Source organism: Hemicordylus capensis, chromosome 1 (genome assembly GCF_027244095.1).
Source record: "Hemicordylus capensis ecotype Gifberg chromosome 1, rHemCap1.1.pri, whole genome shotgun sequence".
Classification (NCBI taxonomy): Eukaryota; Metazoa; Chordata; class Lepidosauria; order Squamata; family Cordylidae; genus Hemicordylus; species Hemicordylus capensis.
The window spans coordinates 307641193-307660574 of record NC_069657.1 but is presented as its reverse complement, the minus strand read 5'-3'; the positions used below and the strand labels follow the sequence as shown (position 1 = coordinate 307660574).

Here is a 19382-nt window from a genome sequence, read left to right as displayed (position 1 = left end):
GGTTGATGGGCCTGCACAAAATGTAGCCCATTTACATTTGTCATGTCATGAGCTTTCATAGGTGAGAACTTGCTTCATCAGATGCCTGAAGAAGGCAAGGGCAATTGATTGCTGCTCTTTGGATGACATACCCATATGATACAGTGCAAAATGTATACACCAGCCTAGCTCCAGACCAATGTTATATGATGAAGTCAGTTCATCTCTGATTAATTTAGAATAAATGTTCAGTCCCATGTAGTTGGGGTTAGTTATTCCTCATCACTATGTCGGTGTTGAATTTTAGTCACAATTACTACATGACCCAATGAGTGTTGTTCTGAAACACAGATTGAGAAGTTCGTTGACCAAAATCTGGACTGAAATGGACCTACTATAAGCTGTCTTTAATCAAAAACCACCATTAATGTTGCCACCAAAATACCAAGATATTCCAATAACGTTTATCCTAGAATAAAATCTTCGGAAACCCCTGTTCCAGTAGCATCAACATCTGAGTCACCAGTAGTCTGAGTCACATAATCTTTGGCTGGGAAAAATATTTCTGCTATTTGAAGCAACTTCCCCCCACTGCCTTTACTAACTATAATCATATTTAAAGCTGCAGGGCATTTATTGCATTATACGGTGTGAATCTGCTCTGTTTAATATGACTGTTACCCAGTGTGAGCAATTAAGTGACCATTTATTTGATGCTGCCCACTGTTACATCAGCAGGATTAATTTGATTTCCTTTTGCTATGTAAATTGTTTTGATAACGTTTTTAACTGAAAAGTAGTATATAAATATTGTAAATCATATAAAATAGTACATTGAATAGCTTTACGGGTCTGGCTAAAGCATGCCTGGAGGTGTGGCTAAAGAGCATAAACGATTTCAGTCTAATATTGTACTGCATAACTATGTTCTTGAAAATTCTTACTGATATAACATGAAAAGCTTTCCCTCCCCAACAGCTTGAGATCCAGAGCTTTGACATTGTCTGCAATGCAGTTTGGACTAGCAGAGATCGATGCTGTGACATTCCTTCTAGGGTAAATATAAAAAATGTTTCTTGGCAATTTTAATACCAATCAACTGAAATACCTCATGTCAACAACCTGAATCAGTCCTACCAAAAGGACATTGTCGAATAATAGGTTTGAAAAGTCTCAGCTGGAAATAACAAATAACACATGTAACTTTATAAATCATGTTGGGACTAGCAGGGCAAGAATGCAGATGCTTTACACGGACTATATTCGAAATCCTGCAACTTGGAACAACAAGCAGACCAGCTCTCTTGTCACATTTCATTTTAATTTCATCACTTACACATATATGGTCTTCCCAGAATTGAAGATTTTAATTTTTTTTAATAACTATGGAATTTTCCCTATTATGCCCATACGGTCATACATTTGATCTAGTTTTGTTATTTTCCCTATTATGCCCATACACTCATACATTTAATCTAGTTTTGTCATTTTCCAAGTTTTGATGATGATGATGATGATGATGTATGAGAGACAGAGGGAGAGCACGTTTGTGTTGGGGGAGGAAGGGTGGGTGGAGGGAGACCAATATTCCAGATGGAATCATGAAATAGGTAGGCTATGAGATAGTGATATAGCCAGGTTCCAGCTACTGCTAAGGTAAGTTAGCAGACAAAACCAATAAGGTAAATTTACACCAATTTGCAATGGCTCAAATTCATTGTGAAGGAGGGGGAGGGAGTTCCAATAATGAAAGCAGCAAGGCTGGACAGTGGCCAGGGAGAGGGACAGTGTGAGATTTCTGTCCAGACCAACTGCGCAAAAACTTGTATATGTTTGATGAAGTTTACAGTTTTGCCCAGCAGCCTCCAGCCCAAGAATGGCATGCAAACAGTGACAGTTTTCAGTTATTAAATGTGCTCTTCAATATCAGTAGCAGATCAAAGCCAGTAGCAGATGAAAGCTACTGGCCTGGGTGAAACTTTAGAAAAAAGCCCCACTACACATGTGACCCATCTAGATTTCAACCCATATCTGTATATAGTTCAGCACAAATTGTCTTAAATAGTGTGAAAGTTCTATTAAAATACTAAAATTGTAGAGGGCTTTTGATAAAATTAATTTTGATTGCAAATCCAGCAGTTCATTTGTGACATGTCTTAATCTTCAGAATCAGAATTCAGTCTCAGAATATGTTTTCAATACCACAGATCAGTCCTACTAATGTGAAAATAATGAAAAATTCCACAAAACATGGGCAGAGTGTTTCTCTACCTGTTGAACAGTCACATCATGTTCTTCTCCACAGTAGGGTTTCCAGGATAGGGATCGTGGCTCCCAGGCAGATTTCAGCCTTGCGCTCGCTCGCTCTCGCTCTCGCTCTCTTTAGAAATCAAGCATTGCCTAAACAATAAGAAAATTCTTGGAAATCATTGTGTTAGTGCTGAATGTTGTTCAGAATTACATTCCTATTTGATAGTATTTTAGTGTGAATCACAGCAATCATGATTTTCCCTTGCCTTTGGAAGAATATGCTGAAAGATTGTATTTTAACTTTCAGAGGGATGAAGCAAAATGCCCATCTTTGTCAAATGCTTGCACATGTACACAAGACAGCGTGGGACCCCAGGGACCTCCAGGACCTTCTGTAAGCAAAAACTAATACACTGGGATTTTAAGTGTATTATATACACATATAATATAAAGTGGGGCATATAAATCTGGGGCATATAAATCTGAGGCATATAAAGTGCCTCAGATTTACAAATTGATCTCATAAGCTCAATGGATTCAGGCACCAGAGACCAGTACAAGCTCAAGACAATAACTTGCCCGGTTGTACAGACACTGGGACTAGGGATTTGTGAGTCAGCTTGCTTCGAGCCGGGCTTGACATAGAGCCGGTCCGGTTCGGGTGGTCCAAGTTCAAACTGGACTGGCTCCCCAAGGGGGATGCCAGTCCAAGTTCGAACCAGACCACCGCCCCCGATGTCTCTGCGGCCACCCCTGATGTCCCTGCCGCCATAATTATTAAGGTAAATACTACTAACCCCTACCCACATTTGTGTAGGGAATTCCCTTTACGTGTAAAGGGGAATCCTCCCTGGATTTCACTTTACAAGTTTATCCCCCAAGCTTGGCCCAGCTCGATGGCCCAGCTTAATGACCAGACTGAGCCTGAAGCCAGGCCTGGTGAGTTCAAATCCCTAACTGGGACTCAGATTTAGCTTCAACAACCATTAGCTACAGATGTTCTAACACTTCCTCTTAGCCATATTTGTCCATCCTTATACTATTACTGAGCTGTGGACAAGAGGTGAGGAATAAGGCTGATAAAACAGATAGCATCAGCCACACTTGCTGACATGAATCAAGCTTGTACACATACAAAGGCCATTCTCACAAGCAGTCTAAACCAGGCTGGGGCAACCCAGCTTGGGTTAGGCTGATCATGTGTAGTGCTGGGATCTGCATGGATCCAGGTGCTGCCCACCTACCTAACCTCATTTTTTAAAACCCCGGCCTTTAGCTGAGGTTAAGAGTGTGAGCGTGCCCTTAACCCCGGTGCCGGGATAGTGTGTGTGCTTGGACTGCTTGCAGGTGTCTAGAGCGCCTGTCTAATGAGGGTATCTCCCAATGTACCATGCTTGTTGAGGGGTGCATTGTGGGATATCCAGAGTCCAGGACCCATTGTCCTGGCCTCTGGAGATCCACGCTGCTTGGAGCAGCACAGATCATCTGGGAGTGTGAGATGTGCTACCATCAGGGGTCTGCTGGTCATCTGGGGGGAAGGTAAGTTGGCAGAGCCTCCCTGCCCACCCACCCAGTCATGTGAATAGCCGCACTATGTAACAGCCGTCAATTTCTATATAATCAAGCTAATTCTCCCATATGGCACTAGCCTAAATCTAAAGGTGGCTTGATAATTGTGCAAATGCAGTGGAAGAGGTGGGCTTGGGAAGCTTGTTATGGGGGGAAATCTTTTCCTTGTAATCTAACTTCAGAATTTTTTCCTACTCCCATACAAATCAATGAAGTGGTAAAAGTGACTGGTCTAGCTCATACAAGGGATCTTCCTGGTCCCTGCTCTCCACTGCAACCCCTTGCACACTCTGAAAAGCACCCCCTGAGGGTCAGGGGATCCTGAGGAAGGATTTTGGATGGGGCACAGGGGACTGCAGGGGGCATGGATAGTCCCCAGAAGTCAGCCACAGGTACCTTCTGTGAGCAGAGCTGTGTGGAGGAGGGGGCTGGCAAGGTCCCTTATTTCTGCTTATCTACACTGTACCAACCTATTGTGTGGGGCCAGTGCTGACCCCACTCTACTGCCCAGCTCTCCATTTAGTTCTGTGAATTAATAAGCATGCATATATAATTCATAACTTTTTGTTCTTCCATCTCTCTCTCTCTCTCTCTCTCTCTCTCTCTCTGTATACATATAACAAATTTTCATTTTAGGGAGGCCCAGGTGCTAAGGGTCCAAGAGGAGAAAGAGGCTTAAATGGACCTCCTGTGAGTATCTGGTATACGCCAATTGTTTTGATTTATCATTTGGCTTTTGAAGACCTCAAATTAGTCATGATTTCCATTGAAATTAATAGGACTTTAGTTAGTCATAACTAAAGTCCCTACCAGTGGTAGAGCATAAGACCACTCATATAGACCAAAATCTGTTTGCAAGTATGTGTACCCTACAGGCCTACTAATCAAGGTGCTGCAATTGGTCGAAGCACCTTATTGAGAGTATGCTTTATGTCAAACCCAGGATTTCTCTGCATAGTGTGTAATTGCCTTTATTTACATTAAATGGGAAATGTGTATCTTACTTTTCCTCTCTTTGATGGCCTTCAGTTTCTAGTAATAGAAGATCCAGTGCAAATGTGGGGAAAACATAAGAAAGGGGCTGCCAGTTATGCTTCAATGTTCTTCCCTTTTCAAGAACGTTATGTGGGATGGATTATTGTTAATAATGGCTTGACATCCAGACTAGTGCTAATGCTAAAGGGGAGGGACAGTTTTCGTCGTTCTCCCCTTCCCTATGAAGCCCACTGTGCTTCCCAAAAATATGGCCCCAAGGGTCATACTGCCCTTGGGGATGTATTTTCAGGAGGCAGAGTGAGTTTTAGAGGAAAGGGAGATAAGCAACATATGCCCCTCCCTCTGGTACAACAGCACAATTTTAGTCTGGATGTTAGCCAATAACAAGAATAAAGGCCTACATCCTGACTTTTGAAGCACCGATGCTTCTAATGAAGTGCTTGTTCTTCATGTATGCTGCTGCTGCCTTCCATACTAAGGCAGTGCGTGTGTTCATGCAGGAGGAAGGTTTTGACCAATCTCCCCCACTGCTGGATGTGCCTCCCTGAGAGTCACGCAGCCAGCCGTTAGGTCGCAGTGAGCACATTTGGCGCTGGTGCTTCATTAGTCAGGAGGGAGGAGGATGAGTATAGATCAATTCCCTACAAAATGGAGGCATTGTTTATTGATCTCAAATAACAGGAGCAGTCAGAGTAAAGCTCCTGCTTTAATTCCAAGTAGCACATTCCACCTATTCCACCTTTAAATAACATAGTTTTAGTTGGATGGCCCATTCACAAAGCGATAAGGTCACAACCACAACCTTTTCTCCCAGTGATGGCTACCAATGTTGCTGTATGTATTGGAACCAGAGCACCAAAACATAACAGAATCCTCAAGCTACTGGTCAGTCATTTGATCATTGCTACCAACATGTGAAAAGACACGATGTGATTCCATCCTCCTTTAAGATGAATTTTGGGAGACATCAAATGCTAACACATTGGTTTCTCTCTTTTTCTACTTGAAGGGGCCAGCTGGTCCGCGTGGAGATGTAGGCCCTGCAGGCTCTCAAGGCCCACCAGGTCCACAGGGGCCAAATGGACTTTCCATTCCAGGAGAACCAGTGAGTAAACAAGCATTCTTTACACATATCTATTTGCAGAAGATAGGATTACTGGAACACCCTAAAAAGTGCTCTCTGATAGACTCTACTGTTACATTTGACACACTTATTCCTATATAAGTGTTATATGGGATGGGTTATTGTTAATAATGGCTTGACATCCAGACTAGTGCTAGTCTGCAGGGGAGGGACAGTTTTAGTCGTTCTCCCCTTCTCTATGAAGCCCACTGTGCTTCCCAAAAATATGGCCCCAAGGGTGGGTTGTATGGGGTGGGTTGTGTTAACATAGGACAGCATATTTATAAGCACTGTAGCATTGACAGATTGCACATATAGAAGAATAGACATCTTGTTGCACTGATCTGTGTTCACAATTCTTTTATATGACACAGTGTAAGGCCTAACTGTGTTCTCAAAGAAATTCCTATGCTCTCATAGAGTTTGGTATTTCTCTGACAATATATCTAGGTATATCATTGTATGCTAAAAAGTAAAATCAGGAATTCCAGACACTGTGTTTTGTTATATCTTGGCTGTGTAAGTGATCCAGCTGAATGTCACAAAAGTTGAAAAATTCAGTTCTCATAGGAATCCTTAACATGCGAGCACTTGCACCAGGGTCAAAGGGTGTACTTTCCTTTCACAAACTTACACAACTTTGTATGAGGTCTATCAAGCTGCATCCAGATAAGCTATTCCCCATGTAAAGGCCTGTCACACAGTTTGTACACATTGCTTGTGTAAAGGCTTGCACACCACACAAAACATCACAAACTGTACTCTGTCCCTGGCCCTTTGGACATGGAAACATTGCCTACTCTTCTGTGGATTTAAGATTTTTGTATTTCTGTTTTCTGTTAGATATTTTCAGATAATCTGGACAACTTTCACAGAATCATAGATTTTTCTTTAAAGCAATGTAATCAATAATAAATTCTACAGGCAAACCTTGTTATCCTCCTGGTGGGGGGGTCCGTTTTAGGGGGGACCGCAAATATTAAAACTGTGGATACTGATGCTTTGACTATGAAATGGGGAGTGGGTTCCTTGAAGTTCCTTTCCAGTTCCTTGAAGCTGGAAAGGGGATTTAAAAGGTGGACAAAAAACCTACAAAAAAGTACCCTACTGTGCTCTGCAGGAGTCCTACTGTTTAGGGATGTACCCCCTCCAGGCCCAAATTCTCCTGAAAAATTACAAGGGAAAAGCATTTTTAAAAAGAAATGAGCCACAAAATGGCTCCTCCTGACAAAATGGCAGATGGAAATGGCCTCTGTGGTTGCTTACAGCCCTGTGGAAACTGCGGAGACATGGGTTTAACCCTTTCATGTCCATGGATAATGAAATCAGGTGTCAGTTAGACACCTGCGAATACGTGAAACCACTGATATACAGGTGAAACTCGGAAAATTAGAATATCGTGCAAAAGTCCATTAATTTCAGTAATGCAAATTAAAAGATGAAACTGATATATGAGACAGGCGCATTACATGCAAAGCGAGATAAGTCAAGCCTTAATTTGTTATAATTGTGATGATCATGGCGTACAGCTCATGAAAACCTCAAATCCACAATCTCAGAAAATTAGAATATTACATGGAACCAAGAAGACAAGGATTGAAGAATAGAACAATATCGGACCTCTGAAAAGTATACAGTGTACTGTGCTTGATTGGCCAGCAAACTCGCCTGACCTGACCCCATAGAGAATCTATGGGGCATTGCCAAGAGAAGGATGAGAGACATGAGACCAAACAATGCAGAATTGCTGAAGGCCGCTAATGAAGCATCCTGGTCTTCCATAATACCTCATCAGTGCCACAGGCTGATAGCATCCATGCCACGCCGCATTGAGGCAGTAATTGCTGCAAAAGGGGCCCAAACCAAGTACTGAATACATATGCATGCTTATACTTTTCAGATGTCTGATATTGTTCTATTCTTCAATCCTTGTCTTCTTGGTTCCATGTAATATTCTAATTTTCTGAGATTGTGGATTTAGGGTTTTCATGAGCTGTACGCCATGATCATCACAATTATAACAAATTAAGGCTTGACTTATCTTGCTTTGCATGCAATGCGTCTGTCTCATATATCAGTTTCATCTTTTAATTTGCATTACTGAAATTAATGGACTTTTGCACGATATTCTAATTTTCCGAGTTTCACCTGTAGAGTATAATGAGGTTTGGTTGTACTTTAATGTAATTCAAGAAATATACACTTTGAATAAAATGCATTGCTTATTGGGAATAATTAGTAAAATATTATTTTTTATTGGTAAAATTCATTTTCTGTTTAAAAAATCCCCCTCTTTATCTCCAAAGGTTTAATAAGTGTCCTAACTAAAGAAAAAGAAAAGAAAAGAATGTTGAATTAAGTCCACAGTCCCATTGGAAAAATGATGAAATGATAGACCTGTATACAGGCCACTTGAAAGTGCATGCGTAAGTGTGTACATATGGGTGGCCTTGGGATATTTAAATATTTTGAAAGAAAACCATTCACGTCTTAAGCATGATCTGATGGAACTTCTACACTGAAGTTGCAGTTTAAATTGTGCCCCGTGGTTGCTAATCTTGTACAAAATCAAGTCTCTAACTACACGCTTACAGATTGAACATCATGTGTAATTTGACTCTTATTCTCATCAATAAAACAGTTAAACCCCAATGGGATTCTGTGTGGCTAAAATACTCTGAATTCAATGGATTTAATTGGGCATGGAAATCAAAACGTTGTAATTACACTTACAAGTATTCTGATTCCTGATTGATACCTCAGGTGGAAAGTTCCTTGGGTACCAGGTATACTGAATCAGTACAGCTAGTACCAAGAAAACACATGGGGAATGTGCCAATCATCATGGTGACGCTGCAATCCCAACAGCAAAATGGGAGATTCATTATCAAGTTGTTCTTATGACTAGCCCTACCTTAGTAGGAGAGGGCTAACTTGGGTAGGGCTGGTCATGAGAAGCACCGAGATTGCTCCTGACCCCACTGCTCCTCCCGTAAGTAACCCTGTTTTGGAACCCAGGATAAAAGTGAGATAGGAGGATGAGGGTCTGCCTCCTATCTCACTGCCCAGTCATGTGCTTGCTTGAGCTGCTGGCAGCCATCTGCGCCATAGAGGCTGGGGGAAGGAGCATCCTGGCAGCAGCCAGATTTCCCAATGGACGTTGCTTGTGCGGTGTATTGTGAGATTTCTGGCAACCTGGTGTCCTTCCCCTGCCTCCCCCTCCCCACACTGCTCACTGCTTGTCTGGGAGTGTGAGTGGCAGAGCCCTATTTGTGGGGAAAATATGGGGGAAGGCAGGTAGGCTTCTGCCTTCACCTCTGCCCCATTGGTCATGAGAATGACCTCAATGTTTAGTGGTGGTCTAATAAATTTCAATAGATATGACCTGTCCCATTTTGTACTCCTCTCCAGGTTACCCAGAGGAGGTGTAAAGGAAGGGAAAGACAGAGAGATTGGTTATTTTTTCCATTCTTTTCCCCTGCACTTTTGGCTTAAAACAAAACAATGCAAACAGGGGTTCAGGGAGCTACATCCTGGACTCAGCCTTCCTTTCGTTTTTCAGTGTCAGAGTACATGATACTGTTTCAGAGTCATCATTAGAAAGTTGGATGCTGTAGCAGTTTACTGCACTGAGCAGGCATTTGGACTTGAAGACCTCTAAGGTCCCTTTCAGTTCTAATATTCTGTTGATGGATTCAGACAAACCACAGAATGTAAGTACGAGGAATCAGTGAGTAAACACTCCTGGCGCTCACCAGTACTTCTGCCCTTTCCTTTGTTGTGCAAACCCGGAAATGTCGATTAGACAGTGTTGGGCTCCCTCTGCCGCCCAACATTCTCTGCCCAACTTCAAATGTTGGTTACAGATTTTGGGCAAATTGTCCACCCAACATTTCCAGGTTCACACAACATGGAAAGGGGCAGAAATACCAGCAAGCACTGGGAGCATGCCCTGGCTAGGGAACTCTGGTTCCTTCTTACATACTTTCCCTGGGTCATCTAAATCAGCCCTTTGATTCTAAGTTCCTAACATCTTGTTCAGGTTGATGTGATTGTGAAATTTAAACTTATGAACAACTGATGTTGTGTAGCATTCAAGATGCTGCTCCACTGTAGAACTGATAGGGAAAACTATAAACATGCACACTTCATTTTCAGTGTTATAGAAATGTAGGTGAGTAGAACCTGAGACTCATCCTTGCCTTGCTTTTGCTGGTTTCAGTCAAACTAAACATTTTTTGTCTCTGCTTGTCCATCAGAGAGAAAATGACCTCTGTTTATTCCGGTATAGTGGTTGAAATGTGGTACTTGTATTTACTAGTGATGCCAATGACTTGGCTTTGCAGAGAGTAAGAGGAATTGTTTACTGTCAATTGTAGGGCCGTCAAGGGATGAAAGGTGATGCTGGAGAACCAGGACTACCAGGTCGATCAGTAAGTTCATTCTTTTAAAAATGTAATTTACTTGCCACACTTCCCAAAGGGGCTAATATAAATTATGTTATTGCATGTAGGATAGTATGGGTGAATTTCCACTTAGGTTTATAGTTGTTCTTGAAGTCAGAAGACTAAGCACTTTTTAAAAGTTCAGAATAGTAATACTTAAATTAGAGCACTTAGATATAAATTCACTTTGTGTATCAGTTAGGCAAGTATATAGAATAAGTGTAACAGTATTGTGAAATGGGACTAGATTTTGATGAAAGAGAAGCCTTCAAAGGCTAGGGCATCCTAAATGCACAATAGGATTGTTTTGTCACATTATTTATTTATTTATTTATTTATTTATTTATTTATTTTCCCTTCAAAAATGGCTCAGGGCGGTTTACACAGAGAAATAATAAATAAATAAATAAATAAGATGGATCCCTGTCCCCAAAGGGCTCACAGTCTAAAAGAAACACAAGATAGACGCCAGCAACAGTCACTGGAGTTACTGTGCTGGGGTGAATAGGGCCAGTTACTCTCCCCCTGCTAATTTTTAACCTACCAGTTAATGGTAGGTTTTCTCACACATAGGCATCAACAAGAAGTTTAATTAATTACAACAATAAAATATTTATATACCATTTTCAACAAAAGTTTCCAAAGCGGTTTTACAGAGAGAAATAATAGATAGATAGATAGATAGACAGATAGATAAGAAGGCTCCCTGTCCCCAAAGGGCTCACAATCTAGAAAGAAACATAAGATCAACACGAGCAACAGTCACTGGAAGTACTGTGCTGAGGATGGATAGAGCCAGTTACTCTCTCTGCTCAATTAAGAAAATCACCATGGTAAAAATGTGCCTCTTTGCCCAGTTAGCAGGGGTTCTGTATATGCAAGTACTGTATATGTAAATTGCATTTGAAAGGAGATCTGTAAAATGATAATACAAATTATACTTTTGAAAAATGGGAAGTATTGCAAACAAAGGAAAGAAATAGAGTGATGGCAAAAGGTAACTTTGTACAACATGTGAACGTGAACAAGGTTTGTTTGTTTGTTTGTTCGGCATGCTGCCAAAAAGCAATATGAGAATACCTCAAGAGATCATAAACTTGGATTAACATGCCTGATATCTTAAATGCTCTATTGCATAGCAGAATAATTCTGTCTGAGTAATGTCTTGCTTCTTCTGTAGGGATCTCCAGGCTTACCTGGCCCCCCTGGCCCAATGGGGCCTCCAGGTGACAGGGTAAGCATTTCTCTTTTATGGGCAAGATGTCCCATGACTTTAGGGCTTTGGCATGGGTGGGTGAAGAGACCTGGTTTAACAGCTTTTTCCTTCCTGGAAATGTCCTGGTTTTTTCAATAGGCAAATTGTGTGTGTGGGGGGGCTCATTTCTCTTCTTATATGTGACATGGGAATCTTTGATTGGCAATGGGGTCCTACTTCATGTACACATGATATGCATGCACCACTGTTGCACACAGCATGCAGTGTCTTCTGCACAATTTTTCCTACATGGAAGTGATATTCATCAGGGACCTCTGCAAGGAGACGCATCTGTAAGAAAGGGTAGTGTGAAGGAAGCTTCCACGTGCCTGACAAGTCACAAGATCAGGTAGAATGAATAAAGAGGGCCTGCCAAACCTTTTGAAAAAATCCATTTTGGTGAATGTGTGTGTAGGTGTATACAAGTTTAATTGTTTGCATCACCCAAACACTTAAGGCTGTCCTTGTGAGTGGATCTGTCATGCTGTCTATAAAGACTGGATGAATCCATGTGGCCTCATAATGGAATAGTAAATAGCAATAGCACTTACATTTATATACCGCTCTATAGCTGAAGCTCTCTAAGCGGTTTACAATGATTTTAGCATATTGCCCCCAACATTCTGGGTACTCATTTTACCGACCTCGGAAGGATGGAAGGCTGAGTCAACCTTGAGCCCCTGGTCAGGATCAAACTTGTAACCTTCTGGTTACAGGGCGGCAGTTTTACCACTGCACCACCAGGGACTTTTGATTTAAAAGGATTTTGGATTATCTTATTAATAATCTCTTGATAGTTCTGTTAGTTGAATTGCATATCTATATCAGTCTATCTATTGATTTTTGTTTTGTTTTGTTTTGTTTTATATCCTGCTCCATCCCATGGACTCATGGTGGTTTGCAACGGTTTTGAAAATGTTCATATTCTTGTCCCCAATGGGTTCACAACCTAAACAAAAAAAATCAATGGTTTAAGGAATGAAAGGGGCCAAACGAAATAGAAAGATTTTAAAACATCAAATCAAAAGAAGAAGAGTAAGAAGGAGTGGGAGGATGGGCTTAATTCTAAGTGTCATGGTGGTCTCTAGAGCTCTGCTCAGGACGGAGGCAGATGTTAACTTGAAGGTCCTGGAATGCTCCTCCAGCCACAGCAGCAGCTATTGCACAGTGCTTTCTCTTTTGAATTAATAAGGCAACCATTAGCAACTCTTTAGATTGGCCAAATATGGGTACTTCTCATCCTTGCATGACTTTGAGTGACGCCTTCTGACTGAGGTTGGGATGGTGCCAAAAGGGTTGGTATAGCCCTTGAAAAACAGTGACCTGTAAATTAATGAAGAGTTCCATTAGATGAAGACTTTGGAGGATGAACGAAGTGACTAACAGGAGAATATCTTAAGCTCTATGCTCCTGTTAGGCTGAGTTGTAATAACTAGGGGAGAGGGGTGCACTCCCAATTAGTAATAGCCACTGGCAGCACCCCCACTCCAATAGGATGGATGTGGCTTGCAAGCTTATATATTTAACTATTTCCTATTTATTACTAGTACTATTATTTTTAAGATTTTCAATAGGGGCAGTTATTGGCTACCCCCCCTCGACTGATGAACCTGGCACCCCAAAGGGAAAAGTGGATGTTAAACACCCAGCCACACAGTAAAGTAAGCCCCACAGGGGAGGGGGAGGCCACGTTCAGCCCAAATCCTGGCAGTTCCTTCCCACATAAACCTTTTCTCTTCTCCCCACAGTGATTAAATTGATCTGCCTGATGGGCGGAGGCCCTTGCTGTCTGTTGCTGCAGTTGCCACCACTACAGATCAAATTGGCCCCATCCTGAGGCTATAAATGGTCCCTGCCAGTGTTCCCTCTAACAGGGATTCCCAGATGTTGTTGACTGCAACTCCCAGAATCCCCAAGCAAAAGCTATTGCAGCTGGGGATTCTGGGAGTTGTAGTCAACAACATCTGGGAATCCCTGTTAGAGGGAACACTGGTCCCTGCCACCACTGGATGGCTGCTGGTACCATTAATGTCACTGCTGTTGCTGCCCAAGGGGATCCGGCTGTCACGGCTGCTGCAGCCTGAGATCTGCTCAACTGAATCACTGCTGTCACCACTGGAATCGGTGCTGCCAAGTTACCACCAAAATTACAGCTGAAGCCATGCTTCCTAGGCCCCAGAGGAGAGAGCTCCCATCTCAGAGTCTGCCTGGTGAAGACAAGCAGGCACTATGTCCAATGACAGGCACTATGTCCAAAGACAGGCACTATGTCCAATGGATGGACATAGTGGCCAATAGGCCCTGCCCCTCCTTGGACCAAGGCAATGCTAGAGGTCTGTGCCTGTTAAAGCTGGTGTGAGGCAAAATGCCACCTTCAGCACGAGGCTGGTGGGTGGCCACGTTTTTAGCTATAATACTGATGCTATTTGAGAAAATGGCAATAGCCTTATTCAGACATTGAGGCCGTGCTCACGACCAGCCCTACCCATGTAGGGCAATGTTAGCCCAAGTATGGCTGGTCATGAACAGCTAGTCATGAACAATGGGTTTGAAAGAATGTTTTTAAAGTTATTAATAATTAAAGGCAATTAGCCTAAACCATTACCATACGAGTAGCTTTTTGAAACTACTACTACTAACCCATACATTTTCATTTTTTAAATAGGGCTTCACTGGAAAAGATGGCCCAACAGGACCAAGAGGTCCCGCTGGACCAATAGTAAGTGTTAACCTTATACTGGAATAAGATAAAATTGTTTGAATGATAATTTGGCAACATTTGTGTTGGGGGAACTTGTATTTGTCAATTAAATCAATCTTTATCAAAATGTTAATTTGCTGCCTTTCCTCCTGCATCTTTTGGTGCCTGCACATGACTGTCTGTGCAGGTTAAACAGATAATGGTTTGATTTAATTTTGCTTATGATGTAATGTCTGTTGGCCAAATCTTGTCATGTGAAACTGTCATGTGACACTTTCACTTTGAGAAATGACAGGCAAAATATGAGGCCTACTGACTTTCCCTTCCTTTTATTCCAAGTCCTATTCCTATAAGATTGCATCATGTGTTGCTAAGAGAGAAATTTTGAGAACTACAAAAGATTAGACTGCAGACTTTTTTTCTCCGACTACAGCTAATGTGGTCTGCACATGTTCATTATCCTGGAAAATGGTCAAAAGGAAATCATTTTGAGTACAGTTAAGCTTTAGGAATACTAGATGCTTCATAATATTTTATGAGGTTTGAAAATTTCTTTCATGGAATTCATGCCTTTGATGTGTTTAGGAAGATGTGAGTTTTAAGAAGTCTTGGTTTTTGTGGTTGTTTGGAAAATATGTTCTCAAAAGAAAATCCTTTGGATTCTTGGGTAATGATTTTTAACAAAACTTTGATAGTTTAACCATTAGGAATGATGTGCTTTAAAATACTGTTTCGTCTCCCTTTTTACAGTTCCACATTTATTAAAGTCTGCCTGTCTGCATGTTTATCTGATGTCTCCTCTTCAACCATTTTATCAATCCAGGCAGAAGATACATTATTAGGAAACTGAGGAAAGGGCTGAGTTTGGGGAAATTGTAACTGGAAGAAAACACTCCTAAAATGCATCTTTTCCCTAGAACTTGCTATGAGAAAATTACAGCATGGGTCTCCTTTATTGATTGAACAGCCAGTTCCTTTATTGATTGAACAGCCACTAGACAAATCCCCTTCCTCTCCCTACATCTATTTGCATTATTACAGATTCTTGTCTCGAAATGACAAGGAGATGTTATGCACTCCATACCTTTAACATACCTGCCAACTGCCTCGATTTACCTGGGGCAGCCACAAATTCCCACCACATTTCCCAACTCACAACTACTCAGTGGAAAATCCTGATTTCCACTGCCTTGCTTCAGAGAGTTGTCTACGTCTGAGACACAGCTTTGAGGGAGGAGACCGTCGTGGAGAGACGTTGTCTTTCTAAACGGAGCCTGGCCACAAGGTCTTCTCTCAAAGTGTGTGGATTTCCCTGCAAGAAAGCAGGGTCTGACTCATTTGAGAGAGCACTTGCTTCTTATCCCTGCAGAGATGAGAGGGTAGGATTCTTTGATAGGACACTGAATTCTTTGCTTTTTAGAAAGGGTCAGATTATTTGACAGAGCACTGACTTTGCTTTTCTGAGATTTTCTGAGATCAGATGGTTGCTTTGCTTTGGCTTATTGCCATCTGTCAGCTATGTACAGAATGCCTACCTAGCTGTGAGTGTGGGGAGAACACAGGGTGTGGGGGGAGAGAAGTTTTTAAAAAGTGTGCTGCGCTTTACACGACACACTGTCCCTATTTCTCATTCTGAAATGTTGGCAGGTATACTTTATTTCACAAGGTTGCCTAGTAACTGACTGGGCCTGCACATTTGTCTAACCTTTTCACATCTGCTGGAGCCTAAAGCCAGTTCAGCACTTGCCCTCCAACAATCACATTCAGTGGTGGAAGGAATAAATCCAAAGCACCAGAGGAAATTTATTAGACAAGTTGCCAGATGCAAACGTGATACCTTCACCCATTGAACATAAAATGCTCATAGTATATGTTACAAAATGTGAAAATGTGAGCAAATGAATGAGAAGTAAAGAAAGTTTCTCCATGCATTCTCTTCCATTTGATAAGTATTTTAACAGTAGTATATAATGTGGTTGATTTCTGAACATATTTACCTAGATATATTTGAAACTATTGCTATGTTCCTTCCTAATATTCCTTTTCAATGTACTTCTTTGCAGGGTGCCCCAGGAGTGCCTGGAGTAGCTGGCCCGACGGGAAAACCAGGAAAACCAGGAGATCGTGGGTCAACGGTAAGATGATCCATAACTGGCATTTGCTTCATTTGTAGTGAAAGACTCTCTTAAAAGTCCAGACAAGTGGGAGACCCTTCCCAGCCTCACGTCACACAGTGGCTATCATGAGAACTAGTTAATAACTTGAAGTTAAAACTACAAGCCTAATTTTAAATAAATCAACTCTTTACCGTACATCTTTTTTTTTTGCAATTTCAGAGTCGGGTCCGGAAATTGTGGTAATAGGTTTCCACTGCTACATAAGCCACGCTTATGTTTCTGCACTATATAAACATCTCAGAACTAAATCAGCAGAATTACTGGCATTATTATTATTTTTTAAGCACAGAAGTATGATATGTTGCCTAAAGTGGAAATTTTTTACATATAGAATTCTGAAAGCTGAAAGAATCCTGAAAGCTTTTCAAGGTATGAAAATGCTTGTAACATTGTGTTCAGGGTTCTGCTCAGAGTTTTATATCTAAAACCAACTTAGTGAGGAGCGGGGAGGATCAGGAACTTCTCCTCATAGCAATTGCTGGAGCCAGCGTGGTGTAGTCGTTAGAGTGCTAGACTAGGACTGGGGAGACCCGGGTTCAAATCCCCATTCAGCCATGATACTAGCTGGGTGACTCTGGGGCAGTCACTTCTCTCTCAGCCTAACCTACTTCACAGAGTTGTTGTGAAAGAGAAACTCAAGTATGTAGTACACCGCTCTGGGCTCCTTGGAGGAAGAGCGGGATATAAATGTAATAATAATAATTAATTTCAGCAAGGGCACTGTGGGAAAATATTTAGCACCAGAAGATTCAACATCCTTCGTTGAATCCTTCGTTTGATTCAACATCCTTCGTTGAACACCAGCCAGCGTGGTGTAGTGGTTAGAGTGCTGGACTAGGACTGGGGAGACCTGAGTTCAAATCCCCATTCAGCCATGATAGTTGCTGGGTGACTCTGGGCCAGTCACTTCTCTCTCAGCCCAACCTACTTCACAGGGTTGTTGTGAGGAGAAACTTATGTATGTAGTACACCGCTTTGGGCTCCTTGGAGGAGGAGCCGGAACATAAAATGTAAAATAAATAAATAAATAAATGAACATTCACACACACACTGCATAGTCAGTGTGGAGAAGAAGCAGGTTATATCATTCTCTTAGCTTGCATCAATATTCTTGAGGCAATCTAGGGTGTCTTTAAGAAAGAGACCAGAATTCTGATACTACCTCTAATACCAGCTTACTTTATGGCCTTGAAAAAGTCCCTTGAGGCTTTTCTTCTTTTGCTCCTTTGTGAAATGTAGTGCAGCTTTTGGCTTTGCATATTGTATCTGTGATCATGAGATCTTGCAGGCATATCCTTGGATGAGGTCAATCATGCTAACGTACTATTGATTTCAGTAGCTGACATGCCATGCAGCTTCCAACAGTGCTCTTTGCACAAGAGCGCTCTTGTGCTAATATGTAAAATTCCACAAGAGTGCAAGAATGCTCTTGAACAACAGTGCCAACATTGCTGTAAATGCTCACAGAAGGGTGGGCAGCAGTGAAGAACACTATGCGGCATGTTGACCAATAGGACTTAATCACAGCTAACTTCCTCTGGTTTGAAGCCTCCAGTGTGCTGTCTTAGTAAGAGTATAGGGTAGGATTTCCAACTGGCCAGAAACATAATGACCTGGCCTGCTTCTGCTATTTTAACAGCAGTTTGTTTTGCAGACATCAGCAGATGAATCTTTCCATGGTATGGAGAAAAGAACTATCACCAGCTAATGTTTGTACATCAGCTGCTGTAAAAAGGCACCGTTGCCAAAAAGGTTGGCAGCCATCACTTAGGGGTTCTTTTATACACTTCAAATGAAGCCGTCATGTTTATTTCATTTATACTTAAGGTTAATTTTACATGTTAAGAGTATAGATGGTAATTTGCTTTGTTTGTCCTACTTCACCACCTGCCTGACATCACATTTACTGTGTCTCAATATTTCAGACCAGTTCCCAGCAGGAATTCTGGCATGTAGTCTGTGCAGATGTTTTGTCAGACTTATATGGTGTATGGGATTTCAACACCTACATATATACTATCAAGAAGTGCCAAAGGGGCAACCCAAGGCCATATGTCTGACTAGTGGGCCAAATGCAGCCTGCCGAGTGCTAAAGGTCATTCAGGTTTTTTCAATAGTTGCATGGCCAAATTCCAAAGTTGCATTCCTCAAGTGGTTTTACATTCTTTCATGTGACAACTTGACTACTCATGTCATACAAATATCCACATTATAGTTTAATCCAAGGATGAGACTTAATGATTTCATGATTAAGAGATTATATGCCATCATTTCATCATCAGCATGACTCCAGGAGTTCTAGGTAATCCTGGGCTATAATTTTAGTTATTAATTAAGTTACTTGAGTGGCTTCTTGGAGTACTGGCTGCTTCCTTGAGCCAGCTGGCCCATCATTTTCTGATTCAAGCCATTTTAGAGTATCACTTCATAATTCTAATTTGTAAGCAACTAGTACTGAGTGTGGATTTGCAGATTTAACATGACCATTTCTTCAGAAGTGAATTGATTCAGACATATATGCACAGACTGAGGAAGAAGCAATATCACACTCTTTAAGACCCGTTCCAAGTGTAACATTTTGAAATTTTTGAAATCTGAAATTTTGAAAGTGTAACATTTTGTCTCCATGGAAAGCAAAAGCCGAAACAGAGCATGATATTCCAGATACCATGGCCTGCTGCTAGTTCTGTAACTGCTGTGCTGAAGGAGTAAGAACCTTCTGATAACTTCACGAGATACTCTTTGTTACCCACTTTTAATTCATTATCATTCAGAAGATGTGAGTAGTGTATAGTAGAATCTGGTTCTGTACAAGGCAAAGCAAAAGAAAATATGTTTGAATTTCAGTTATAAATATAAATGATTTGCAAATTGTGTGCAAGTAATC

General features: G+C 41.4%; 1 protein-coding gene across 3 annotated transcripts in view; it reads left to right on the top strand.

Moving 5' to 3' along the window:
• COL12A1 (collagen type XII alpha 1 chain) overlaps window positions 1-19382 on the top strand; it is a 159390-nt gene that overhangs the window by 128589 nt on the left and 11419 nt on the right. For all 3 annotated transcript variants that reach the window (XM_053286902.1, XM_053286901.1, XM_053286904.1), the window contains exons 51-58: window positions 958-1035; window positions 2537-2623; window positions 4435-4488; window positions 5804-5899; window positions 10297-10350; window positions 11543-11596; window positions 14283-14336; window positions 16382-16453. In XM_053286902.1, the coding sequence (XP_053142877.1) occupies window positions 958-1035; window positions 2537-2623; window positions 4435-4488; window positions 5804-5899; window positions 10297-10350; window positions 11543-11596; window positions 14283-14336; window positions 16382-16453 (549 nt within the window). The remainder of the gene's footprint in view (window positions 1-957; window positions 1036-2536; window positions 2624-4434; window positions 4489-5803; window positions 5900-10296; window positions 10351-11542; window positions 11597-14282; window positions 14337-16381; window positions 16454-19382) is intronic.